Genomic DNA, 27,339 nt, shown 5'->3' with positions numbered 1-27,339 from the left:
GGTCACCACGCGCTGGTCCTGGCGGTTCCTGAGTCAAGCTCATGCACTCTATCCTCAACAGGTAGAAAGGCGCAAATCACAGGACAGCTATTTACAGCATCTCTTCTGTAATATGTCCCTGTACAAAATTTCCAGTCGGATTGCGTGCGACATGGATAGTGCTTCTCTTTCTACTGCCTAATCCTCTACTCTACTACCACCAGTCTACTACTACAGATAACATTCGGTATTGCTACATCGTTACTAAACTCATCACATACCACTACAGCAACGCACTTTACACAAAAGGTCTCAACAGTATCAGAACTGGTTTACTCGTCAGACTACTACCGTCAGGCTTTGAGTTACACAAAAGGTGCAAAAGAATTGTCACTTAACTTCAGGTACCATTAGTGTCTCATCCAGAAATTGGTCCAGCGGCCATGAGCGCGCCACTACAGGATATGCAGAGAAATAATGGTGGTACCGGAGCACCATCTGCAATGCCGACACAGCGTGTGTGGTGCCAGACATTGCATGCATCGCATGCCACCATGCGCTCCCCATCGTCGTCCTGTGCACCACAAACACACTGCACCTCCCACGCATCTGCACCTCCCTGGCACCGCAGCCCAGTCTCCATGTCCGCTCCGTGGCCATGCACACCGATGGTGTCACCAGACTCTGCTCCACCAAGCATCACCGGATCCCATTTATCCCCCGCAATGCCATCCAGTGACTCGGCCTGGAAATCCTCAAAGAAGCAGTATGTATCTCGCAATGCATGCTCCGCCTCAACAAGCAGCTCACCTATGGATGTATGCAGGGGTACCACCACGATATCCCCTGGAGGCATTGGCCTTGTAAGTTCAGTAGCCTCCCATGGCTGTGGTCGCCACTCAACAAGGAACCTTAGCTGGTCATCAGACTCATCCCTCAGGCCCCACCATTTCACCCAGTGCTTGCAGTCCAGTACAGCCTGTGCTGCTTCACTGCGTGCCTCCACCATTGCTCGGCACACAGCACGCAGATCCCGCTCCGCCTCCGCTGTGTTTGGCCATCGGACTGCAGGAAGGTTGTGCTCTGCATCAACTTCCACTGGCTCAAGCTCATGATCTGCCTGCGGCTGTGGCTCAGGCTCAGCATATTCCTCAAGGCTGAAGTGAAGCACACGATTCTCAGGGTCAGGCACGCGGCGCACAATGTGGTTACCAACAACAGTGTCATTGAGGGACTTGATGACGAAGTCCAGGAGACCAGTGTCACCGATGGCACCCCTGGCAGCATCTCGCACTGCCTGCCGTGTTATCCTTGTGCCATCGGCATGCTCCCGCAGCTTTTCAACAACAACCTCTGCAGCACTAAGCAGACGCTTCTTTGACCACCGACACTCAAGCAGGTCAACTACGTCCTCAAAGCGTTGGTATGGCTGCCTGAGCCTCTTCACCATACATGACTTTGGCAGCAAGAACATCAGCCGTGGGGATGTCTTCACGGGAGGAGGAGAAAGCGGGGCCTCAAGGTGCTTCCAATCAAGGAGGCAGAGGAGGAACTCACGGACTGTAGCCAGAGGTTTGTTGGAGAGGCGGCGGTAGATGGTGACCACACGACGGACATGACGACTACGGAGACAATCAACAGGCAGGGTAGCAAGGGCTTCAAGTGCAGCAGCATAAGTGGACCTAGACACGCTGAAACAACCCTTGGCAAGGCAGTACCCCCAGCGAGTGAACCATGTCTTGCCTTGTGCCACTCCAAGCAGGAGGCGGAGGTCCACAGAGTGCTTCTGGGTCAAGTCGACAACAGAGACGGCTCTGCACAGAAACCTTCCAAAGCTCAGAAGATAGAAACAAGATGGGTTATCTTTCTTGAGTTTACAGCCTTCATAAAGTTACCAAAGTTCAGAATTTGCTGGTTTACTTAAAGCACAACTAGCTAACAGGTACTTAACTGAAGAGTATTTCTGAACAGGGAAGAAAGAGTATATTGTTGTTACCTTACACGGAGAGCTGCACAAAGCTGATCCCATATATCCATGATCTGGCAGCCAGAGAGGAAAGTGGAGCCACCATCACGACCATGGAGAGTGACAAGGTGACCAAAGCCATTACTATGGATCAGACCATGTAGGAGGTGATCGGTGTGCCCAAGCAACGCATCAGCCCTGATTGGCTGGTCCCACTCGACCACTGCCGGAATGATGAAATGGTACTTCCGCTTTGACACCCAGTGGTGGCTCCAACCTGAAATTGCGGTCCAGATCATACACTTATTTCGACCATTGCTGAGTTGGCATTTACAGAACTAGGATGTGAATCAATGCACGAAACAACATCTTTTCCAGAAGAAGAAAGAAACTTTAAGAGGATAGGGGCCACCATTATAACCGCACTGGTATTTTCGGAAGTGATTTAAATTTTTTTGAAACAAGCAACATGGAGTAGTCAATTCCTGGCAATGTGCACAGGAAAATAACGGGTCATAAGTGCAAGAATGTTGAACAGAAATGCAATTCCTATTATTCACCCAACGTTGTATGTAATCAGAATTAGGAGTAGTTTATCGCTCATTCAGCGCATTTCTCAACAGTTAGGAACGATAATTGCAAGTAATTATTACTGAAAAATATCTCCCAAGAATCTTCCCTACGGTCACGAAGCCCAAATCACACAGAGACAGAGCATCTGTAACAACAGTTCTACTAATCCACACATCCAAATCAGCAAAAGTCGGGAATAACTCACGACTAAAACCTAATCAGCGCATCCATCAAACATTCAAACCCCCACGAACGAAAGAAGCGCGTGCTGCGCCCAAATACGCGATGAAGGCCCCGGAAAGCGAAGCCAACTCACCAGCGCAGCGACAGAGATCGCAGAGCGGCGAGGGCGACGCCGCCGCGAGCTCCTCCACGGCGACGATGGGGACTAAAGTGCCCGTGCGCTCGTCCGAGAGCAGCGCACGCCACGCCGACCAGGAACCCGGTGCGCAGCTCCACTGCTTCAGGAGCCACCGCACGTTGTCCCGGAACGCGCCGCCGAGCGCGGCCGCGTCCCCGCCCGGGAAGTCCCGCAGCGGGTACACGCGCGTCCCCGATCCGCCCCTCGGCCCAGCCGCCGACAAGGCGGCGGAGTGCTTGAAGAGCGCGGAGGCCGAGGAGGAAGACGACGAGGTGGAGGATGAGGGCGGCAGCCACGGGCTCGCCTCCTCCTCCTTCGCGGCCGCCGCCGCCTGCGAGTTCTGTCGTGGCGGCGGCGACCGTCGCGGGTCGAACTGCCGGAGCGCGCGCGTGGACGGCATTGCTTAGAGCGGTCGTCTCCTGCTACGGGCGCTGGGGTTTTGGTTCGCGGCGGCAGGGGCCTTCCCGTAATTTGTGGCGTGCGAGTGACGGTGCGAGCGGTGCCGCAGCCGCGCGCCGAGCTCCACGACCCAAATGCTCGCGCCGCTGACGCGCCGGACCCACGACGGTCGCTTTCCACGCGTTCGCCCGTGACCTCGCGGAGCAAGCCGTGCCCTCCGCTGCCCCCTGAGGCTATGCTCCAATGACATGTAGGACCTACCTGGCTGGGGACGGGCCTGTGGTCACGGGTCCCGCAGGTCAACGGCTAAACAACAGTGGCGTGGTCGCCGACGTGTGGGAAATATTTTTTTGTGAGGACAGGCAGGTGATAGCTGATTGGGGATAGGAAGAGGGGCCCGTTACGTTGGCCCCGCGATCGAGACGCAGCGGGAGCGAGGTCAAATTTTTTTTGGGAGGACGTGGCTCTATTAGGCTTCCGGGCCAGTGTTCAGATGCATTGTAGGCAGTGTTCGGGGCTGGATTTAAAATTTTACTGTTCATGCTAAAAAAAAGCTATTTATTTTAAAATATTGTGAGAGAAAAATACTGCTCCGAATTGTAGCCAAATTGGCCAGCCGAACACAGCCGTAGTACTTGGGGGTGTTTAGTTCCATCAAAATCCACAGCCTGTTCGGGAGGCCGTATCGTATCGTGGATTATTTACTGCTGGCTGGTTTGGTGTGAGAGAAAAACATTGTTCCCGACAGGAAATTTACGGTCGTTTACGAGCAAGTGAACAGGCTGCCAAACTTTGACACTATGCAAAAAGAAGATTTTCCGTCACATCAAACTTGCGGTACATGTACGGAGTACTAAATGTTGACGAAATCAAAAACTAATTACACAGTTTGGTTGTACTTTGCGAGACGAACGTTTTGAGCCTAATTAGTCAACGATTAAATAATTATTACTAAATACAAATGAAATGCTACGTGACGCTAGAGAGAATTTACCGCCGCCGATTCGGGCAAACTAAACGAGGGCGTGACCGGTTTGTCTGACACTGGCAGTTGGGAGGGACGGATGCAGTCGAAGCAGAGGGCTCCCTCAATCCAGGTGTGTTTGTTCCAAGAATAAGGTCGTTTATTTTCTTCTCATTTCTCAAAATTTTATTTAGTTGAATGAGTTGATTTATTACCATCTGATTTTGCATAACCTATAATTAGGTTGATTTCACTAAAATTTATGGGATCAATTCATGATACAACACTTCATGAAGCATAAGGTGATTTCAACAAAACAAACACACCATAAATGATATAAATGGTTTCTATGATTATTAATTAAAGTATTAACTAAGCAAAATGGTAATTGCCATGTTCGTTTGACTGATAAGTCATGGTTGAAAGTACCGTTGGCTGATTTATTGTGAGAGAAAAATATTATTCGTTTACTGAAAAAATACGGCTGATAAGCCAAACGAACAGGACCAATGTGATATTGAAATTAGAGAAGATAGATGAGGAAATAGTTTCTTATAGAAAAAAACTATATCTACATGAACACCAAGGTTCGAAGAGATGTGATGAGTGAGATAGTAAGAGCAAGTATAGTAAATGGTTGTACTAAATGCTCATGAAAAAAAAAACTTTGTGAGAGAAAGACTATAGATGAGTTAACAACTATACGAGTGGACTGATAGATTAGTTGTAAGTTTTTATATAGCCAGCAAGGGGATGTTTTATTACCCTTATGCTCTAAGGAGAAGAGACATGTGGATAAAAGTTATTTTAAACTAGCCATTGAAAATATATTTAGTTGTGTAGTGTGTATAATTTAAAAAACGTAGAACTAGACGTAATTTCTAGCATGGAGACCGCTTTACTACTGGTACTCTTAAAATTAGGAGAACGAACCTTTGCAAAAGAAATTACGAGATTGGCATTTGATGGACTGCTTAACTAGAGCTTCGAGGAAGTTTGACATGAAGAAGTGCGAGGCGTTCCAGTTCCGTATATAGTCTTAAAGGAAAGCCGTTGAAGGCATTATTTGCCTTGAAAATATAAGATAGCTCTGGTTTCTAATTTTCTAATCTCTTCATTGCAAATTATAAAAATATTTTGATTGTTTAGATATATAATTTTTATATATTATGTGCTTAGATATACACTATATTTATATACATAGTGTATCACTGCCGGATTCGGCTTCCGCAGTGCATAATCGCCGGTGATGGAGAATTGTTTATAATAAATGGAATATACCGAATTATGAAAAATCAAATATTACTAAGTCATGGTATCTACTACAGCTTGAAATTAGACCATAAGGAAATTTCTATACACACCGGGACGCTGGGTGACGGACGTCGAGTAGGGCAAGCGATCCCAACACTTTGCCTTGTTGTATCCGCGGCGGCAAAATCTATTGTCGTATAGTCGTTTGTATGTAATTGTAGCTCAGGGTGGGCATAATTAACCGAAATCGAGAAACTAAAACGAAAGAACCGGAACCGAAAAAATCGGTTCCTTATTCGGTTCCAAATTTTGAGGAACCGAAATAACCGAGAAAAATTCGATTCCTACTCTTGGATAACCGAAAGAACCGAAATTCATGAATTGTACTTCACTTACTATTATTTTGTAAGACAATGTTTAATTTTTGTGTAACGTCTCATACTGAATTGCTATGTATTTGTGTTACTATATTGCTATTGTTCTCTTATCAATTATTATTATCTAAAATAGAGGTGGTGTTGCCTAAATTTGCTTTAAAACCTGCATATTTTTTTTTGTATTAACCTTTGTTGAAAAAATTCGGTTAGAACCGGAATCGAACAGAAATAACCGAGAATCGAAATGCTCAACTTCTAAATTGTTTTAGAACCGATCGATTCCCATTTTCTAGAAACCGAATTTCAACCATAACTGAGAGAACCGAAACCGAAACCGAACCGATAACCGAACGCCCACCATGCTAGCTCTAGCTCTAGCTCGTCGACTCTCATGGTTGGTCCTACATGCTATTGTCTTGCCAGCGGGCGTGGAACCCTCCTGCACCGCCCCAGCACTCCGGAGCCACGCCTCGCCGCCATCCCGCACCACTCCGGCCGGCCGAAACTCCGATGCAGAGCCTCGTCGCCCTCCTGTGCTGCCCCAGCACTCCGGAGCCTCGCCTCGCTGCCTTCCCAGTTCCCACACCGGCCCGGCACCCACGTTGCCCTCGCGCGCTGCCATACCGTGCCGCTGCACTGCTCTCCCGCGGCAGGGCTTGCCCGCGTCGGCCTTGCGCGCTATAGCGCCGCGCTCCCGGGGCTAGCCCACGCCGCTGCTACGCCGCCAGACGACGAAGGAGAGCTCCGAGCACATGTTGCCGATCGACACGCTCTGCACGCAGCAGGACGCCGCCAGATAGCGCAATGGCGGCGCGTTCCTCCTGTTCGCTAAGGACAAGACGAAGGTGCAGCGCTACAGGAGCTCGCCCTCACGCCCGCAGACACGCTTCTTCAATGCCCTCAAGATCCTCGTCGGTGTTCAAGGTACACACGCTTGGACTACGTGCAGAGGATGTGGAGGGTCGGGCCTCCAGCAAGATTCCTGCACCGTGCCGGAGGGGGTGGAGGGCCGGGCTGCCGCCGCTCGTTGGGGCTCAGTGCCGCGTCAATGAAGTGCCGCCACCGTCTCCAGTGCCAGACCATACCACTCGCTAGAACAAGGCCTCTGCTTCTCCTCACTCGCGGTTCCTCTCCGGCCACGGCTGCTGGCTACCTCGCATGCCTATCTCCCGGCGACGACCAGCTACGCGCTGCTCGCAAACACATTCACGCCATTAATGGCAGTGGAGACTCCAACTTCATATTTTGTTTCGACCCAAAAATCCACCGCACTTGGTTGCTTGATTTCTCCCAAATACAAATTGACGACAAATTGTGCAAAATTGCTTGATTTCTCCTATTGAGCCGCTGTCGTCCTGGACAGGGACATCAGTGAGGAGGCCATGCTGTAGGACTTAGGAGCATAGCAGAGCATGGCAGAGGACATGCTGTAGGACTTAGGAGCATTGTAGAGCGTGGCATCGCAACTTGCCACACTGCAGTTCTGCTGCACCTAGTTGCTATCCGTGCCTCCCCGGAGGGGCCAGAAGTCCCACGTGAGGCACCGCTCCGCTCCGAAGGAGACCCATCGTCGCCGCGCTGGCCGCCCCCTTTGCCGTGCCAACCTTCGCACCAGCCGCGCACGCCCGCGTATCCCGTGCCGGCCGCCCGATCGCCGCGCCCTGTGCCCACGCCGCCCTCCGCGCTGGCTGGGCCGTGCACGCACACAACGCTGGCCGCGAGCTCGCCACCCCGGCCGCGCACATGGTGTCCGCGACGGTAGCCGCTCGCCGTGCAGCCCTCCGCGACGGCCTCGCACGCTCGTCGCATGCCGTACCAACGTGGGCGAGCCCCATGGGAGCGTGGCGCGGCGGCGCAGCGACACGCGAGGGCTGATGCAGGCAAGCCCCGCCGAGGACGGCGCGGCGGTGTACGACGTCAACGCGGCGCGGCGGCACGTGAAGAAGCCGGCGCGGGGCCTCTGCTCTATGCTTTCCTATAAAATACTGATACTTTACGCTGGATTGCTTGTCGGCCGTTGGATCTGTATTGAATGGTGGATGGAGGTGGGAAAGTTACGTTGTGTCACTGAATCCGTCGTGCTAACGTCATGGCTTTATCTTGGAGATATACATAAAAACAATCGAACAATAATTTTTTTTCATAGTTTAACTTTTACACAATTGTATTTGAGCATGTATACAATCCGGGAAACACTTTTCATAAGAAGGCATAATAAAGTTATTTGTCGCATTAACCGTATAAGTTATATTCTGTCTAATTCCTTAAACATGACTTGGAAATTGAAGTGCGCTCGCTCAACTTTGACATTTCAGGCATCAAGTTAATGGCAAAGTCAGTGTTGACCTCTGAGGAAATTGAAGTGTGGCCGACAACCCTGAGTGGCCCCTCCATTGCGCCTGAAAATAATAAATTTTAGATGAATATGCATAGTGAATAAAATGGTTTACCAACATGCCTAGAAATATATAAAAAATCAAGCACCTACCCAACAATATATATTTATATGAGGACTGATAAAATGGTTTGAGTATATCCACCGTTAATCATCAGTTTAGGATGTCTTTATAAACAATATTATTGGTGCTCTTCCATGTAGGATCCAACTCCTCTTTTGGTTTAGCCACAATTCTTGTTGTTGATCTTGACACTCCCATTGATAAACCAACATAGAGTTGTTCATGCGAGGACACGAGTTCTGAAAGGTAGATCTCAACATTAGGGATGGTTTGTCTCTGCGATTTATTTATCGTCATGGCAAAACTTAACCGTAGTGGAAATTGTTTTCTCCTAAACTTGAAAGGAAGAGAAATATAAGTCAATGGGAGCCTTGGTATGAAAACCCTTTTCTACGCATGTTGTCCACCAACGATCTCGACATCAATTGTATTGTCTTGCAATGCTCTAATAATAAGCCTTGTTCCATTGCACAATCCGTTGTTATGATCTAGGTTGCGGAGAAGAATCACAGGACAATTGATTTTTAGCTTTAGCTCGTGCGGGGGAGGCCATTTGGAGTTATTGAGTTCAAAAAATAAATAGGGAAGTGATTATGAGGATCGTCAACAATAGTGTTGAAGCTGTGGTAAGCCTTTTTCTCACCTGAAAACCTCTCAATCATCGTTGCGTTCAGTCTTTACCCACTTGTTTCGACGGCATATATATTGATGTTTTGCTGTAGAAAGAATTCCATATAGAGAAGGTCAGAAGGATGTTCTACTTGTAGAAAAAATAATAAATATTTAGAAGAGGGTGCAACTTATATGCATTATTACAGTCGCACTTGGGATTGCGACATATCGTACACCGAATTTACTGTCCCCGATTTTTTTTGGGAAGGCTATTTACGGGCACAACCGTCAGTTGCACAGCTCGGGCCGAATGAACCCAGCAACTCCGGCATAAACTGGCCCAATAAGACAGACACCCATACCTAAAAGAAAAGCCCAGTTAGAATAACACGGCATGATCAAGAAGGCTACGACGTGTGTGGTTTTCCCTTTTTTTTTGTCCGGTGGTCTACATAATACTATGCAATTAGACAATAGCACTAATTTTTTTTTACGACTTACGTAGACACACACAAAACTTTTTCCTACGAGCATCTCTAAAAGATTAAGCTAACAAATGTTGAGATTGATAAAGTTACCAAAATAAATACAGAAAAAAATGTGAAACTTGTGACGTTGCCGTCTCGTCAAAGGAAAATCTTGCCACGAAAGGATCAGTTTCAGTATCTACAGAAGCTTGACTTCGTCGGGTTTTGTGGTCGCTTTCTCAAAACTAAAACGATTCACTAACCAGAATCAAGTTGCTTGGTATTCCCTGTGGCCCAATTGTTCGAGTAAAATGCAACGCCGGTTTGCCGTATCGAGTATCGACTGAAGCGGCTGGATGGCCTGACGCAGGCACGCAGCCTTATCCAATTGCAACATGCAAGGGATAGCCCCAGCGGCCAGCGGCCAGCGGCCTTGGCGATCCATCGTCGCATAGTAGCCCTCTTCTGCTGCAGTTCTACGCCACTCCAGCTAGCAGCTGTACCAAGCCTGTACGTACACTGCAGCGACCAGCGAGTAGGACATTCGACCTGATCCAGTCGACGATGATGTATCGGATCAACCTAGAGCCCACCTGCGTGCTTGACGCGGACGCGGACTGGCAGACGCAGTGGTCACGCCACGCCATGCACAGCGCGACACGGCAGGGCAGCGGGCCAGGGCAGCGCGAGCGGTCACCGGTCACCGGCTCAACGCGCTAAAGCGCAAGCAGTTCGCGCCAGCCAGCCCTTTCGGGCGACAGACGCGACGCCACCTGCCCGAGGACTCACACCACGAGAGACTGGGGGGCGCCAACCATTGCCAAGTCGTAGGGGCCAGGGAGCGCCGAGCGCGCACGACGGTGCCGCAAGAACGCAACTGTTAACTGTTGCGCCGGAGAGCAAAACGGGGACGCGAAGGCAAAGCCGACGCCCGACGCCGGCCGCCGGGCCCCGGCCTGGATGGCTGGTTCGCCTGGCTCCATCTTTTCGTTCGGTTTCGGCGAGCCTGGAAAGGGAAGGGCCCGCGCGGTGCGGTCCACACGACGTCCCTGGCTGGCGGTCACGGGCCACCGCGGGCGCTGCGCACGCGCGAGTCTACAGCGCAAACTCCGCCGGTCGGTCGCACGGTCGGGCCCTCGCGGTTTCGCGCCCAGACCTGTGCAGCTGTGCCCTGCCCAGTCACCTGACGACGGGCTGTATTCCCGCCAGTTTCTCGCCGTCGGATCTCAGATGCGATTCCATCCCGAGCAGCGGCCAGCGGGCGAGCGGCAGCGCCTGCTCCGGCCGGCCATGGCACCGGCCGCGGCTGGAGCTGTCGCGATCGCATCGCGCTGGCAAGATCAGCCGCACCGTTAGCCGGCCACAGGTTTTAGAGAACCCGATACGCGTCTTTCGGGCGTCCCCAACAAGGGAATCAGAGCTAGGAGGCCTATGTGGAGGAGAGCGCGCGCATGAAATCTCGTCGCTAGTGAGTTCATCTAGCTAGGCTCGCAAACACCCCGGTAAACTGTATTGCCTCTGACCGTATGACCCACCTCCATGGCTGGTCTTTTTTGGCTTTTCTTTATTTCTACATCACGCCACGCAAGCTGGCGATTTGCCCTGCTCATTGAGGACGCCCTTAGGTTCCCCTCGGAAATGCTGTGCCATTTGTTCAAGAACGAAAACGTCGTGTCGTGTCGTTGCAATCCTACGAGCACCAATGCGCTCGCGCGCGCACACACAAAATACGGAAATCTAACGACCGGTCCACCGGGGAAACGACTCTTCCTGCATCGCCAGCGCAGGCAGGCAGCGCTTGCATTGCATGGTCCCCGCCCAGAACGGTCGAGGCCAGCCTACCGAATCTGGCTCACGCGACAGACGCCGGTGTCGGATCAGCGAGTCCGCGTCCGGTCACAGACAAACCAGATGGAATAGTCGAGATCACAGATTTGCGCTGCAGAGCACCACCAATTGGTCAAGGAGGTCCAGAAATATACCACCCAGACCCAGTGACGTGTATCGTGTGCATCATCTTGAAACGAAAATTAGGAGTGTTGCTGCTGCTGCAGCGCATTGCCACCCTGGGTTTGAGACGGACACAATTTGGAAGGCGAAGCTACCCCTGAAGATAAGGCTCTGTAGTTTGTACAAAGTCCAAACGCCAGTACGCCAGGCGCCGCAACAGTACACCGCACACCCCACACGCCCGCGCACAGGGCTGGATGGACTGCGCCATCGCCAAAAATACGAGTAGAAGAATATCAGGCGGCAAGAGTGCGTTCACAAACAAATAAATCCAATCCAATGGAACAGGGCCATGCACTGGAGTCACGATCAGACAACTGGATCGCAAATTCCAGCCTCGTTGTCACCAGATATACACACGGGCCCCATCGTTTTCCTCCCCGTTGTCTTTGCCTTCGTTTCAGGCAAGTAGGCGGGCAGCGGACGCTTCTCCAGCAAATCAGCAGTGCATCGCTGTCTGTCCCGGGTTCCTACCGGTGGACAGGTTGTTAGCGTGGGGAGTTCAGTTAGCGCCCTGGTTTTGTTTTGCAGGATCCACGGTCTGGAGCAAACAAAAGCTTCGGAGCACAGCTGAAGCTGGTGCGTTGTTTAGTGATGAGAACTCCAGTTTAGTTGAACTGCCTCACATGAATTAGGTGCAGCAGCACAATAGGACTTGGCCTCACATAAACACTGCTGATTACCTGAAGCTTCTGCTCTGGAGATTTGACGCTCACCTGGCCATTTCAATGTCCAGGTAACCAAAAGCCAAAACATGTTAGCTCTATACTTGACCTGGTTAGACTCACATGAAATGGTACTATCTGAACGACGATCATGGAAAGATAAGACACCAGATCATGACGTATAATTGAACTATTACAGGTAGTGTCATGGACTCATGAACCTTTATGGCCATCCCAGAGGGAAAAAAAGGGTATAACTGATAACAGTAAGTACCAGTGAAATGATCATAGCTGAGGCGTTGCTTCAGAAGAACATGGAAATACTTCAGGCCAGGGTCATACTTTTCGACGAATACAGGATTACCTTCTTTTGCAAATTGTCAATATCCAATACAAACCAACAACCCTAGCATTCTTCTACTTTAATCTTAGCAAATGACATCGCCAGTTAGCAAATTTTTCGAACTTCCAGGCAATTCTGAGACAATATCACAGCATACATGATCAAAGAGCAGCTACACAGCAGTACAGAGCCGAATAAAGAGACAGAGAAAGATTGGGGGTGAAGAGACAAAGAATGAACACAAGGATCGCTTGAACCTTCTATTTCAACGGAAGCATAAGGATTCGCACACCCTAGCAGTAGCAGCTAACTGTCTATCTTCCGTCAGCAGAGGTGAACGACTCCGCGAATCCAGGAGGCCTCGTAGGGATGCTCGTCTGAGTGTTATCCAAACTTGCAACAAATGAAGAGGTTGCACCGTCAAAGTGGCTGCTATCCTCAAATGCCTGCCATCTCTTCAGAGCCTGAGGCAGGGTCATGTTCAGGTCGATACCGTAGCTGTCATCAGAGTCTGGGTCGGTTGGTTTCCAAACTTCCGAAAGGGTAGAAAGAACATTAACAGCATGGCCCATGTCAGGCCTCTGGTGTGCTTCCCTAGCGCAGCAGTGACCAGCAAGCTCTGAAACAGTACAAACACTAGCATATGTCTCCTCATCAAGGTCAATAACAGGGTCGATTGCTTTGCGGAATGTTTCCTTGTTGAGCTGCATTCTCCAAAACCATGTAACTAAATGCATGCTGTCTTCAGGCTGAGTCTCATCAAGTGCCCTGCGTCCTGTAATCAGTTCCATCAAGATTACACCAAAGCTGAAGACATCAGCTTTTGTTGTCACACGTCCAGTAACTGCACATAAAAATGTTCATTTCTGTTAGACAGATGCTGTGAGTGGCATATTTAAATTCATCAACACGCTTTTCAAAAAGGAGCATGGCTGAAATTATCAATTAGTACAACGCAGGAAAGATGATATAGCTAACAATTTAGGTTACCTTGTTTCCTAACAGGAAGATTAAGGGCAAAACAATAGTTACAAGTGAAAGGTACAATTAAAGCTCCATTGATGGTCTTGGGCTATTGAAAATGTCTTAATGGTACAAGGGAATGGTCCAGCGCGCAAACGTTAAGTTTATGTTGAATATAGGTAATCCACCCATAGATAGTAATGCTTGGGGTGAAAGAACATTTACAATTTTAAATGGCGCTTACTCCGCAAATAAACTTATTCTAGTTGATCGCAAGGTCAACCAAAATTTAAAAGATCTTTTCAGGTATCACATTTGGAAAACAAATTTCTTAGTGAGCACCTAAAGTATCTCTCATGGAAGGTACGAGAAGCAAGTCACAAGCCACAACCAGGGGCGATGCCAGAGTATAATAAGGGTGTGCACATGCACCAGGGAAGAAAAATTACAGTAGTAAGTTAGCTGATTTTTACCATATAATACATTATTCACAACTAAAAAGTCATTTTTGAGGAAAGATGGTAATATGCAAGTATTCATGATACTATTATGTACATCAGTATATGCCATAGCTCAAATGTATGCTTGACTGCCTGGTCGTTGAAATGAATAGTCATTTCGGAGGAAGCTATTAATGTTTAACCATTAAATGATATTACTACAGGTAGCTGTAGGTTAGATGTAATGTGCTTGTCAATTCAACTGAACCAAAAAAAAATCAATATACTTGGAAAGAAGAAATATAGGATGATCACCTGCATACTCTGGTGCAAGGTACCCAAAAGTGCCAGCAAGTCTCGTCTCTACAGAGACACACTTCCCATCAGCTGGTGCAAGCCTAACCAATCCAAAGTCTGCCACCTTGGCCTTCATGTCATCGCCAAGAAGTATGTTTGATGGCTTCAAGTCTCTGTGGATAAAGGTCTGCTGGGCAAGGCTGTGAAGGTACTCGACACCCCTTGCAACATCAAGTGCAATGCTAAGTCGCTTTTTCCATTCCAATGGCTGCAAATTGTTCTCTGACCACTCAAACAGGTGTTGGCTCAGTGTTCCCTGTGGCATGTATTCATACACAAGAATCCTCTCATTGCCATCAAGGCAGTAGCCCAGCAGTGAGACAAGGTTCCGGTGACGGACCTTGGTCAAAACAGCAATCTCTGATTTAAACTCATTTAGCCCCTTGTTACCCATCACACCAGCCTCCATCCGCTTTACAGCAATTTTTGTGCCGTCATGAAGCTCACCCTTGTAAACAGTGCCAAACCCTCCTCGACCAAGGATGTTCTCCTCGCTGAAGTTGTTGGTCACACTGCGGAGAACTTGGATTGAAATGACCATATTTCCACTTTCAACAACATGGATGTCCCGTGGACCACTGCTCGCTTGGCTATATGTCTCGCTTGTGCGAGCACCACCATTAGCATTTCCCCCTGCAACTGTGATTTTAACCATGTCATCTGAACCTGAGTGCCATGGATGGATAACCATGGCATGTGGACTCTGCACCCTTCCGAAAGGCTTCTGCTTTCTCTTGTAACAATAGAAACCTAATGCAGCAACAAGGCCTAGTCCAACAACTGTACCAGCCACTGAGCCTGCAATGACTCCAACAGAAGACGAAGAGGAGCCCCCATTGTTACCACTGCTTCCGCTGCTGCCTCCCCCCGATGGACTGTGGTTGCTACCGCCTGATCCTGCCGCTGGTGCAGGAGCATCCTTGCCTATGTTAGGGTTACCAGCAGTTTTCACCACTGCACTCTTGGAAGCAAAGGTAGGAAGTTTCCCATAGAGATTGTTGTTTGACAAATCGACATCTGTCAGCAAAGGCAACGCGGCAACTTCCTCAGGCACAGTACCAGTGATGTTATTGTTAGCAAGATTTAGCACCATAAGTGAGCTAATCTTCCCGATGGCCGGTGAGATACTTCCACTGAGACCCTTGTTGGTAAAAGTCAGCCCAGTAATGTTACCTTGGATGCAACTAACACCCGGAAACCTACACGGATCATTCCCCCTCCAATCCTCAGCAAGTGAGGCCGGGTACATGAACCCAGCAGCAACCTCGAGCAGCAGGCTCACACGGGGATCGCATGGCTTCCCGGCTTCCTGCACACAGAACCGCTCTGAATCTGCTTCCATGTCTGTCCCTGCAACAAGCTGATCAGGAATCTGAGGCATCGGCCCCTGCAGCAAATTATTCGTCAGGGTCACCTTCTTCAGGGCCTTCAACTTGAAAAGACTCTCAGGCACCGGTCCTGTGAGCTTGTTGTCGCGAAGTTGCAAATCCCATAGATTATCAAACCTCGCGAAGTCCGGCAAGGGCCCAGTGAATTCGTTAAGATTCAGCCACAGTTGCTCCAGAGAGGTCATGTTGCTGACAAAGCTAATCGACCCATTGAGATGCCCGCCATTGAGCCAAAGCTGCACCAGCTGCGCGCGGGCCAGCGACGCCGGTACGGGTCCTGACAGCTGGTTTAAGGCCAGCGACAGCCGCTGGAGCACCGGCATCGCACCAAAGAAGTCCGGGAGCGTGCCAGAGACGTTGGCGCCGTTGGCGGAGAAGTTGGCGAGGGAGGCGCAGTCGGCGAGGGAGGCGGGGAGCGTCCACGACGTGAACGGGTTGTAGTCGATGGAGACGGCGGTGAGCCCGGTGAGGCCTTCGAAGAAGTCAGCGGGGATGGAGGTGAAGCTGTTGTTGTGGGCAAGTAAAATCTGAAGCGAGGAGAGCCCCGGGAGCGAGGGCAGCGGGCCGGAGAGCTTGTTCTCGAAAACCTCGAGGCGAGTGAGCTCGGTGAGGTCGCCCACCTCCGGGGGCAGGGTCCCCGTGAGGCCGCGCTTCCCGACCTGGATCGCGGTGACACGGCCCAACGAGTCGCAGGACACCCCGTCCCACCGCTTCGGAAAGCAGGGATCGCCGGCGACGTCCCATCCCAGCGTCTTGTCCGCGCCAAGCGCCTTCGCCACCGCCCGCATCGCCGCCACGTCCGACGGCGACGTCTCCGCCGCCGCGCCGGCCGCGAGCGCCATCAGAGCCAGGACCACGAGCCCGCGCCACGGACCGGCGGCGCCCTCGTACCGCCGCCGCCGCCGCGCGGTGGAGGCGGTGGGAAACGGCATTGCGTCAGAGAGTGATAGAGAGTTGGGGGAGAGATGAGATGAGAAGAGAGAGAAACTGGAGTATGTTTTGGGAGGTGAGATTTAAGTGAAGAAGAGAGAGAGGGGTAGTACAGGGCACATGGGCAGGGGAAGAGGGCCGGTGGCACATGCGTGGGCCCCTCCCGCAGTGTGTGCTAGGCTAGGGCTGCAGCCGCCAAGGCGTTATAATGACGGGACTACCCCCTCCCGGTCGCGCCGGTTTGAACCCGGTCTCGCGCAGCGGCGAGGGCACGAGAAGAGCCGGGGCGGCGGGGAAGACGACGCCAGCTCACGCCCGCCGACGCGTGGGGACCACGCGACGGTGGCTGTAAAGCGCCGCGATCCCTGCACCAAAAGGCGGGGCGATTTGCGCCTGTCTCCGCGCTGGAGCAGAGCTGGACGGCCCCCGTCCGGGGGCCCAGAGGCCAGCGTCACGGGTATTCACGCGCGGCAGTTGGGCCATTGACTGCGGCAAAAGCGGGGAAAGGGTGGTATTGGTGTGGCCAGAGTCCCAGAATTCGGCACCATACAGACAACAACACTCTTCGGAAATTCTCGGTTAATGGTAATTTTTAGGATTTCGGGGTGGGTTTTGATCGTCGTTCTGCGTGAAGATTCCACGGTTCACGCTGGGAGAAGAAAAGAAAAGGACGAAGGAAATAGGATTCCCAGGCATCTCGGGCTCGCGCTTCGTTTCATTTCCACCTGCCAGCCCCACATCATGGCCACATGATCCTTGTATCCGTCGTGTCAGGTATCGATATTTGAGATATATAAAGTAATAAAGTTAGTGTTCATGTTGATTTCTTCAGAAGGCTCGAGATATATTAAAAGGTCTTATCCGATCCTAAGGCTGTGTGCTCCGTCTCGTCCGACCTCAAGAGTGCTGGCTCCGTCTCGCCCAACCTCTTGGGTGTGGGCTCTGTCTCACCCGACCCTAAGGTCACGGACTTCGTCTCGTCCGACCTCAAGGCCGCGAGCTCCGTCTCGCCCAAGATCGCGAGCTTCGTCTCGTCCGACCCATTGGGTGCGGGCTCCGTCTCACCCGACCCAAGGTCGCGGTCTTCGTCTCGCCCGACCTCAAGACCACGGGCTCTGCCTCGCCCGACCCCTTAGGTGCGGGCTCCGTCTCGCCCAAGGTCGCAGGTTTCGTCTCGTCCGACCCATTGGGTGCGGGCTCCGTCTCGTCCAAGGTGGCGGGTTTCGTCTTGCCTGACCTCGAGAACATGGTTTCCGTCTCGTCTGACGGGGACCCAAACCGCCGCCAACCACTCCAGGTCCAAGTATATGGGTCTAGGTCAAAACTCTGACGCTAGGAAAGAGACTGGCATGCCTCGATATAACCTGTGGCCATGACGGGCCATACCTGGGGATTCACATCAAAAATAGTGTCGGACGTGCCGGTGTTGTTCTGCCTAATCCTCGTACGGACACTGACAGTTCATCACGATATCTGCCGAGACGGAGTGGAATGCCATGACCGGCAGATGACGCCTGCGCATGGCGCTAGTGATAAACAGGGCCGCAACATAAAGCCGTTCCTGTTGACATCTATAGGATCAACGGGACCTGCATGAAGGAGAAGAAGGACCCGATAACTCTGGAAGCCTTCTTCTCTCTTTGTCTTCTACTTTTCCTCCTCTATAACCCATGATTTCCCTCATCTATAAAAGAGGAAGCATGACGCCCCATGGAGAAGAGAGGGGGGAAATAAAAAACATAAGAGTACGACACGAGCACACGGCTGAGCGGCAAGCGAGCTCTCAGCACCCGTTCACTCCTTCCACCAGAGACCTGGGATCTTTTTCCTCTCTCGCCCGTTTGTAACCCCTACTGTAAACCAAGTGCCGGTAACACGAGCAACAATGAACTGGACGTAGGGACGTTCTGTCCGAACCAGTATAAACTCATGTGTCCTTCGAGCACATCATTCGAGCCAGACGCATAAATACAAATTTACTCGTCGGTGGTCTAAAAACATCGATAGTTGGCACGCCGGGTAGGGTCTTTTTACGCGTCTCAACGTCCACATTAGGCCTCGGATGGCTAGTCACGGTATCAGCTGGATCCCGGGCGCGCACATGTGCTTTGGGAACCTAGACTTCATCATTACAACGGAGGGAGAGTTGGCGCGGGTTCCCGTCGCCGTTCAGTCTCTCCACTCCACCGGCCTCGATGCGATTGCCGAGACGCTTGAGGAGCTACAGCTACATGCACCGAAGGCCTGAGCCGTCGAGAGCGATCAACTCCTCGGCTTCGATTACGGGAGGCTAGAGCACCAGCTCGGCGCCTTCCTAGGACCCCAATCGTCCTAGGAGGACCTACGTCGCCTCACCTTCTCGTTCGCCAACTTCATGATGCAACTTACCGGAGGAGAGCCGCTCTCCCCGGAATACCTCATCCAGAGTGCCCCAACAGCGCTCTCGTTCGGTCTGTGCCACGTCATAGAGACCGTTGGCCACATTGTGGCATAGCGCATGCTCCCATCCCCTACGAACGACAAGTTTGTGGGGATGACCGAATACATCACAGAATCTTTCCACGTCCTCCTCATGGGAGAATCGTAGTAGCCCTTCGACTCTGACTCTAGCAGGAGGAGCCATCACCTCTCGCGTGAATGTTTCATGGTAGGTACCCTCGAGGGTTACATCGAAAGCATCCATGAGGGAGGGGCTACCCCAATAGACGATCTCGATGACATGGTCAAGGGGGATGCAGGAGCCCCACCTCGCCTACGGGTAGAGTAGCTGAGGGCGCGGCACCAAGAGCTCAAAGAAGCATGACTCCAGCTCGAGTAGGAATGCGCAGAGCTTGAGCGAGAGATCAAGTGCCATGAAGACGGTGGGCGTGCGCGTGCCGCGGCCCACGACCTAAACCAGAGGATCATCGAGGATGACGAAGCCCTCCCACACTTCACCCAGGCAAGCCAGAACATCGCTGCCACGGTGGCCTTGCTCTAGGGGCTTCTAGAGTCTGCGACACCCGATGATCGTCAGGCCCATCATGAGATTCACACGCTACTCGACCGTGCGACGACGTAGCAGGCCGAGAGGTCGCTGTCCCGACAACGCGAGCTTGATGCTAGCCAGCGTGCGCCCTCAGAGTGAACCGGTAGGGACGTGTTAGTCCACCAGGTGCAGCGAGGCAATAGGCCATGTGCCATGGCCCCAGCGCAGGAACATGTCGACCTCCACCATGACGTACGCAACACCCTTGATGCCCGTAGGTGTGCCTACAGCGATGAGAGGGAGGAGGCTAGCTACGGCTACCACCCTCGTCGTGGCGGACGCTACGACAGCAGCGAGGACCGAAGCTCGAGCCCCGACTTGCCGGGACCTCAGGCCTTTGGCTGATGCATCCTCAATGCCGTCTTCCTACAGCGGTACCGACCACCGACCAACATCTCAAAATACTTTAGGGAAACAAACCCCAGATTATAGCTCAAGGATTATCGGCTTGCTTGACAAGCCGGTGAAGCGGATAGTGATGATTTCGTTATCCGCAACCTTCCATTGTTCTTAGCCAATTCAGTGCGAACGTGGTTGGAACACCTTCGACCCAACCGAATCCAAAGTTGGGCATACCTAAAAGAGATCTTCATGGATAACTTCCCACGCACATACGTGCGTCCTACGAACCCATGGGATCTCAAAAACTACCAACAGAAGTCTAGAGAAGCTCTTTGGGGGTACATCCGGCGCTTCTCCTGGCAGTGCAACGAGCTGTCCGACGTCGTCGACGTCGACGACATAAGAGCTTTTCTATCTAGGACCACCTACGAGTCTCTGGTTCACAAGCTAGGACATAAGGGCTAGTGAACCACCAAGGAGCTCCTCAACATCGCCACCAGCCACGCCTCGGGTGAGAAAGTAGTTGGGGCAATTTTCGATCGCTCCAAGGGCAAGTCAAAGCGGGACAGGATGCCGATGAAGGTGCCTCCAATCGCCCCAACAAGAAGAAGAACAAGCAGCGGCATGAGGGCTCACTCGTGGCCACTGTCGACCGCAAGAGGGGTCAGAAGCCCACTGAGGGTACCCTGGACCACTTTGAGAAGCTGCTCGAAGGACCATGCCTGAACCATGCTTTCCCTGCCAAGCACCTATATAAGGACTGCGTCCTCATGAAGTGGTTCTTGTCTGGAGGCTCTAACAAGGGGGACATAGGAAGGAGCCTAAGCCGATCGTAGATGATGCTGAGGGGAAGGACAATGGATTTTTTACGCTGGATGATTGCCTCATGATCTTCGAAGGGTCGGTGGCCTACGACTCCAGGCGCCGCTAGAAGCTTGTGCGTTGTGAGGTCTATACGGCTAAGCCAGCTGTGCCTTCCTTCCTCGGATGGTCAGAGTTTGCCATAACCTTTAATCGGACCGACAACTCAGAAAGCGTCCCGCAGCCAAGAAGATACCCACTCGTGGTCAACCCAATCATTAGCACAAAGTGGCTCACCAAGGTGCTGATGGATGGAGGCAGCGGCCTCAATATCATATACGCTGAAACGCTCGATGCCATGGGCATTGACCGATCGCACATCTGATCGACCAGGGTGCCTTTCCATGGCATCATGCCTGGAAAGCATGCCATGCCACTTGGGCAGATCGATCTGCCCATCACCTTTGGGAATCTGACCAATTATAGGATGGAGTCCCTTACCTTAAAGGTGATCGGGTTCCACAGGACCTACCACGCCATCTTGGGACGTCCATGCTATGCGAAGTTCATGGTCGTCCCCAACTACACCTATCTAAAGTTGAAGATGCTGGGTCCATGCAGGGTCATCACCATCAGCACCTCCTTCCAACGCGCCTACAAGTACGAGGTCGAGTGCTGCAAACACGCCATGGCAATTGTCACCTCCAAAGAGCTTGCGGCCATCAGAGAGGAGATCGTCGATGAAGCGCCCGACCCCAAGCGGTTGGCCGGGTCTTGAGCCTATAGAGGGCGCTAAGGTGGTCCTCATAGACCCCAACGACTTTGAGGGCAAAGTGGTGCGCATCAGCACCATGCTTTCCTCCAAATAGGAAAACGCGCTCGTCGACTTCCTCCATACCAACAGAGATATCTTTGTGTGGAGACCCTTGGACATGCTAGGTATTTCGAGAGAAGTCGCCGAGCACGTCTTGAAGATCAGGCCAGGCTCCAAGGTGGTGAAGCAGTGCCTTCAACATTAGGGACCTAGTGCTCCGCCTCGTCCAGAGCAACAAGAACCGCCACAAGCTCTCTCCGCTGTTGGAGGGATCGTACATCGTCGCGGAGGTGCTCTAACCAGGCACCTATAGGCTCAAGACCATCGAAAGTGAAGTCTTCATTAACACCTGGAACATCGAACAACTATGTTGCTTTTACCCTTAATTTATGCATGCTTTCTCTTATCAGTTTTGCTATCGACTCCTCGATCTTTAGTGACACCCGACCCTAGCAACGGCAAGGGGTTGGGCCTCACTCGGGGGCTGATAAGAGCATATCTATCTGATAGACATTCTCTATGCCTGACCCTTTCTCATGTTAAGATCTAGAAGCAAGGGTTATGGAAACAAACACTGAGTAAAACTAGTCGGACCGTAAGAAACCAACGCCCCAGCAGCTACGGTGTTTTTGCTCACCAGCGTGATCAGAGTTTTTTGTCTGCACCCCAAGCTTTTTAGCCTTAACTACAAAAAGAGTCAGAACACATTAAAGAGTATATCTACCTAATAAACATTTGTTGTGCCTGACCCTTTCTCACGTTAAGATCTAGAAGCAAGGGTTGTAGAAACAAACATTGAGTAAAACTGCTCGGGCTACAAGAAACCTATGCCCTAGCGGCTATGGCATTTTTCCTCCCCAGCATGATCAGAGTTTTTTCACCCGCACCCCGAGCTTTACATCCTTAACAATGGAAAGGGTCAGAACGCATTAACCTTTTTATACAAAAGGGAAAAAGAGCTAAAAATCTGTTTGGCCATAACAAAATTTAAGAGCTTGTCTACTTATTATAAGTTCACCGCCTGGCTTATCTACCTAACTAATTTCTTGGGGGGGATGATCTCATCCTCTATCTCGATAGATAAGTCCTATGCTAGAGGGGCCACCTCCTTCTTGATGTTGTCTAGCTCGGCATCGGTGTAGACATGCGTGAGAACCGTCGCAGGTAAGTCCTATGCCAGAGGGGCCACCTCCTTCTTGATGTCGTCTAGCTCAGCGTTGGTGTAGATAGGCATGAGAACCATCATAGGTAAGGTGGGATACAGAGCTAAAAATGCTTCTAAGGCCATTTTAGGTCCAGGAGTTCGAAGGCTGGCCCTCCGACAGGTTCACAGCCACTCTGGGGTGCCCTTAGAGTGAGGGGTGGAAAGGGATGGGCCCACTAATGGCTAGTACCCAAGCACATGAGCACCACGGGCGTACTGGCCCACGTTCGAGTCTTGGTCGGTTCCTAGTCCATGGTTTTTCTTCAAAGAAAGGCAATAAGCCCTTGGAACCGGTCAAATGGACTCAAAAACTATATGGATTGGCAACTAAGAATCCTGAGTTAGTCACCAACTAACCCATGATGGACCCTGATGAACAGGAAGCTAGGGCCCCACTTGGACTAGCCCATTAACATCTCACTAAGCACCATGTTTTGTCCATCGAGGAAAAACATGTCATGCCTCAGCCCCTCTATTTTATCGAAAAAACATTTGAGGGATGACGATCACAAAGACGAGTTGACCCCTCAATCGGACCGCAGCAATGTGCGAGGCTCGAGGGACATTGGAGTCACAAGGAGATCGAATATGCGGTCATAGGACGATGGCTCAAATCCTAGGGAGGGGTGCGTACAAAAACTAAGAATAATGTTTCTGAAACAAAAATGCTTTCTTTTACTAGTTTTGCTATCGTCTCCTCAATCTTTAGTGAAACCTGACCTCAAGACTGGCAAGGGGTTGGGCCTCACTAGGGGGCGGATAAGGGTATATATATCCTTTCTAAAATAGTTGCCGTGCTCAACCCTTTCTCACATTAAAACCTAGAGGCAAGGTTTGCGGAAACGAATGCTGAGTAAAACTAGTCGACTGCAAGAAACCTACGCCCCAGCGGCTACGGTACTCTTGTTTACTAGCGAGATCAGAGTTTTTTGCCCATACTTTGAGCTCTACAATCTTAACAATAGGAAGGGTTAGAATGAATTAACCCTTTTTATACATAAAAAGGGAGAAAGAACAAATTTGTTCAACCGAAACAAAAGAACAAGCTAGTTTAAACAAAATAGAAGGGTTGGAACTTGTTCGCTTATTACAAATGCGCCGCCTAACCTATCTGACTAAACTAACTCCTTGGGGGTATGGTTTCATCTTCTATCTTCACAGAAAGGTCATGCGCTAGGGGTGTCACCTCCTTCTCGATGTCATCCAGCTCGGCGTCGGTATAGACGAACACAAAGCCTTAGCTCATCATCGCCAGATCAATGTTCTCATAATGAGAATGGGCGATCATGAACAATCGGTGAACACCAAAGTGAAGCATGCTCCTTACCATATCATGTGCTCGGTCCATGATCCGAGTGGCATGAACCATGAGCGAGCTTGTCTCCTACTCCGAGGCAGCTCGAGCTTGTCGCAAACTAGCTTGACAACGATGCATAGGTTATCATGTTTGGTCGCTCTCCTTCTAGAGGGTGTCCTTCACCTCGCTGAGCTCCTTCTCCAGGCCATGGCTCTTCACAACCTTCACCCCAAGCTTGTCGTCGAGACCTACCCAAGTCACATATCGTCCGTGTCAAAAGGCTTACCATGGATTCCATGGAGAAAGACAACAAGGGAAATCGGAGACTTACCGTTCACGTCCCCCTAAAGCCTGCGCACCTCATCACGCTGCTGAGTCACCTTGCCCTCCAAGCATCAGGCCACTTCTTGGCATTGACCGATGTCCACGGCGAGCCTGGTGAACACGCCCTTGGCTGCAACTTTTAGGTCCCTCTCCCCCTGAAGCTCATCCTCGAGGTGGTTGATCTGCTGTTGAGCATCGGCGTGCTCCTAGCAAGCCAAGTCAATCCCTATGCAGAGCTCCTCTATGGCCCAGAGCAAGTCGTCCTGCTCCTTCTATAGTCGTTCGGCCTCCATGGCATCCTATGCACCGTCTCAATCTAGGCCACGAGCTTCTCCTCGGCCACGCGGGCATTGTCACAAGCGTCCTTCTTCCTAACTTGGAGGTCGACCACCTCTCGAACAGTAGGGGCAAGCTCAGCCATCTCCTGACGGGCGACAATGAGCTATGTGGCTAGTCCCTTATCCCACCGTGTCTCTTCAGCAAGGAACTGGGACTTCTCTCGGCTGCGGGCCATAAGGATCTGCGAAGAAGACACGACTTAGAGACGTAGAAAGAGAACATGAGGGTCAGAAGCACGGTCATGTCATACCTGGCCAACCAGGGTGACAATATCACGCATCGTGCTTAGCATGGTGGTCAGGGCATGAACTGTGTCCCCAACCTCCATGTGGATGCTCCCCCATTCCCTCTCCTCTGTCGCTTCATTGAGGGTAGCCACCCGGACCAGAGACCAGGATGTCCCTATGCCGACCTCTCGTGTGGCGGCAACTCCTCTAGAGCGGCTCCTCTAGCAATAGAGGGGGCGGGTGATGTGGACACGGAGGCCTACCCTATCACCACATCCATGAAGGATGCCTCAGGTGCGCCCCTTCCATCCACCCCACCACAGACACGTCCACCTACATGGATGATGGCTCCGGTCGTGCTGCCTCCGCCTACGACATCGAGGACCTGATCGGCCGTACCGCGCTTGCCACGGGTGCCTCGGACGCACCCACTTCTACCTGCTCTCCCATGGACATAGCCATCAGGTGCGCCTCCCTGATCGATGCCATGGCTGCCCCAACACCACTCACGCTCACCACCGACGCGGCGCCAGCTGACTCCTGGCGTGTTTGCTGGAGGAAATTTTTTTAGAGCAAGCCACAGGAGAGTCCCACGTCCTCCGACACTGCAAGGGATATGGCGGTCTATTCATAGCTAAAATTTATTAAAACAAAAGTATGAAAAAATTCTTGACTCACCCTAATGCCATCATGTGAGGATGTTTTGGGGCTGGCTTACTCGACCCCGGTTGCTCCTCGTTGGCATGTTGCTGCTTCGAGCCCTCCCTCGGCTCGGAGGGCTCAGACAAATCAGAACGGCTGCCTCCCGCCAACTCTGAAGGCACCGCTGAGGGCTCAAACAGAGTAGGGCGACCTATTTTTGTAGGCTCTAGGGTCACCATCGAAGGGCCAGACGATGCGAGGCGGCCTGATTCTACCGGTTCCGAGGCCGCCGTCGGAGGTTTGGATAGGGCGGGGTGTTTTGATTCTGCTGGCTCTAGGGGCGCGTCCTCCCCCTCCTACCCTGTGGCATGCCATAGGAAGGACCCCGCCTATGGCAAGGCGGGTCCTCTACCCCAGTGGTAAGATCATCCCACGGGATGGGCAACATGGAGCCATTATCCTCCTCCTCCTCTTCTTCCTCCTCTTCTCCCGACGAACCTTGACACCGCTTCCCTCGTTGCAGCTTCGCTTACTGCTTTGACCACCATTTCTTGTAACACCTCCGGTGTTTTGACCTAGCACTAAAATTTGACATGTCATCATGTGCATTGCAAAGCATTCATAAAGTAGAAAGTTTTGAATGCATTCACTAAATAAGCTTTGTTTCATAATGTTGTTATTTTATGTGATGTGATTCAAAATCCTAAATAAAGATCATGACCACAAGGGTCAAATTTCATGTGATCATGTGAGGCCATGTGTCATTTGACTCAAATAACCCTAATGGGCCATGTTACTGGTCAAAAATCAAAGTTAAAGTAAAAGGAAAACAAATCAAATTTGAATTCAAATTCAAATCACAAAGGTCCTTTTTGCCCCTTTTGACTAATTCAAAATCCATGTGGAATTTGGGGTTGGGATAAAAAGCAAAGTTGAAGCATATTTTATAAGGATCAACTTTAGTATTCAAAGTTTTTCAAGTTTACACATAAAATTTGAAGTAATTTTGAAATGATTCAAATGCACCCCAAATTCAAATTTCAAAATGGAGGCAGAATTTGAAAATGTTCCTAGAAGCAAAGTTGTAGAGTTTGAAAAATTGAGCAACTTTCTTTTTTGGAGATTTTCAACTTCTTTAGAAAAATTGGGAGTAATTTGTAAAATGAACTCAGTGGCAAATTTGTAATTATTTCAAGAATTCAGATAACTACATGGCGTCACCGCCTCACCGCCGGCGTCCTTTCTCTGGTCTTCTAGGCGCATCTGCGACCACCCTTGGCTTCACGCTGGCATAGGGAGCACTTTGCATGTTGAGTCCACACGCTCTAGGCCGAGCTATAAGACCCAGACGATGCCGTTCACGTTTCTTCCTCCTCTCTGTTTTCCCGACGCTGTCGTCTCAACTCCGGTGAGCTTCTCTCATCTCCTCAGCGCAAGCAAGCCTCGTAAAAGCCATGTTCTAGTTCCGCCTGCTCCTTGCGCATCCAACCGAGTTGTTGCTGTCTCTTGATTTTGCCGAGAGCTCGCGGTACACGTTCATCTTCCTCGCGGCCGGCGACCTCAACGGAAGCTCCGATTCACCGTGGCTAGCCTCGTCCGGTGAGCCGTTGCCCTTGCTGGTTGACTCTATGGATTCATCTCGATGCTGCAGTGCTCATTCCACTCTTGCCTGCTTGTTTTGCCCATTGCAGTCGCTAGAACGCTGTCGTCGATGAGGTTCGCTCCACCGTGATCTCGGTCACCGTCGAAACGCGTCACCGTAGCTTCTCCGGTCTCGCCTGTTGCTTCAACGCGATCGAGGTGAGCCACTGATG

At 51.1% G+C, this 27,339-nt stretch overlaps 3 protein-coding genes across 3 annotated transcripts; 1 reads left to right on the top strand and 2 right to left on the bottom strand.

Annotated features, from left to right (window-relative positions):
• Positions 1-8: 8 nt before the first annotated feature.
• Positions 9-3,346, bottom strand: LOC136474533 (PHD finger protein MALE MEIOCYTE DEATH 1-like). Its single transcript, XM_066472108.1, has 3 exons — positions 2,835-3,346; positions 1,976-2,222; positions 9-1,793 (listed from the first exon to the last, which is right to left on the bottom strand). The coding sequence occupies exons 1-3, from the start codon at positions 3,277-3,279 to the stop codon at positions 398-400; spliced, it is 2,088 nt and encodes a 695-aa protein (XP_066328205.1). The 5' UTR covers positions 3,280-3,346; the 3' UTR covers positions 9-397.
• A 9,088-nt stretch (positions 3,347-12,434) lies between these two features.
• Positions 12,435-16,590, bottom strand: LOC136474523 (receptor protein kinase TMK1-like). Its single transcript, XM_066472097.1, has 2 exons — positions 14,148-16,590; positions 12,435-13,273 (listed from the first exon to the last, which is right to left on the bottom strand). Exons 1-2 carry the CDS (start codon positions 16,507-16,509, stop codon positions 12,744-12,746), a joined length of 2,892 nt encoding a protein of 963 aa, XP_066328194.1. The 5' UTR covers positions 16,510-16,590; the 3' UTR covers positions 12,435-12,743.
• A 4,500-nt stretch (positions 16,591-21,090) lies between these two features.
• Positions 21,091-21,456, top strand: LOC136452704 (uncharacterized). Its single transcript, XM_066453299.1, has one exon. The coding sequence runs from the start codon at positions 21,091-21,093 to the stop codon at positions 21,454-21,456; it is 366 nt and encodes a 121-aa protein (XP_066309396.1).
• The last annotated feature ends 5,883 nt before the right edge of the window (positions 21,457-27,339 follow it).

The sequence above is a fragment of the Miscanthus floridulus genome, chromosome 1 (assembly GCF_019320115.1).
Source record: "Miscanthus floridulus cultivar M001 chromosome 1, ASM1932011v1, whole genome shotgun sequence".
Taxonomy (NCBI): Eukaryota; Viridiplantae; Streptophyta; class Magnoliopsida; order Poales; family Poaceae; genus Miscanthus; species Miscanthus floridulus.
Note: the sequence above shows the minus strand (reverse complement) of the source record. Positions and strands in the feature narration are given on the sequence as shown.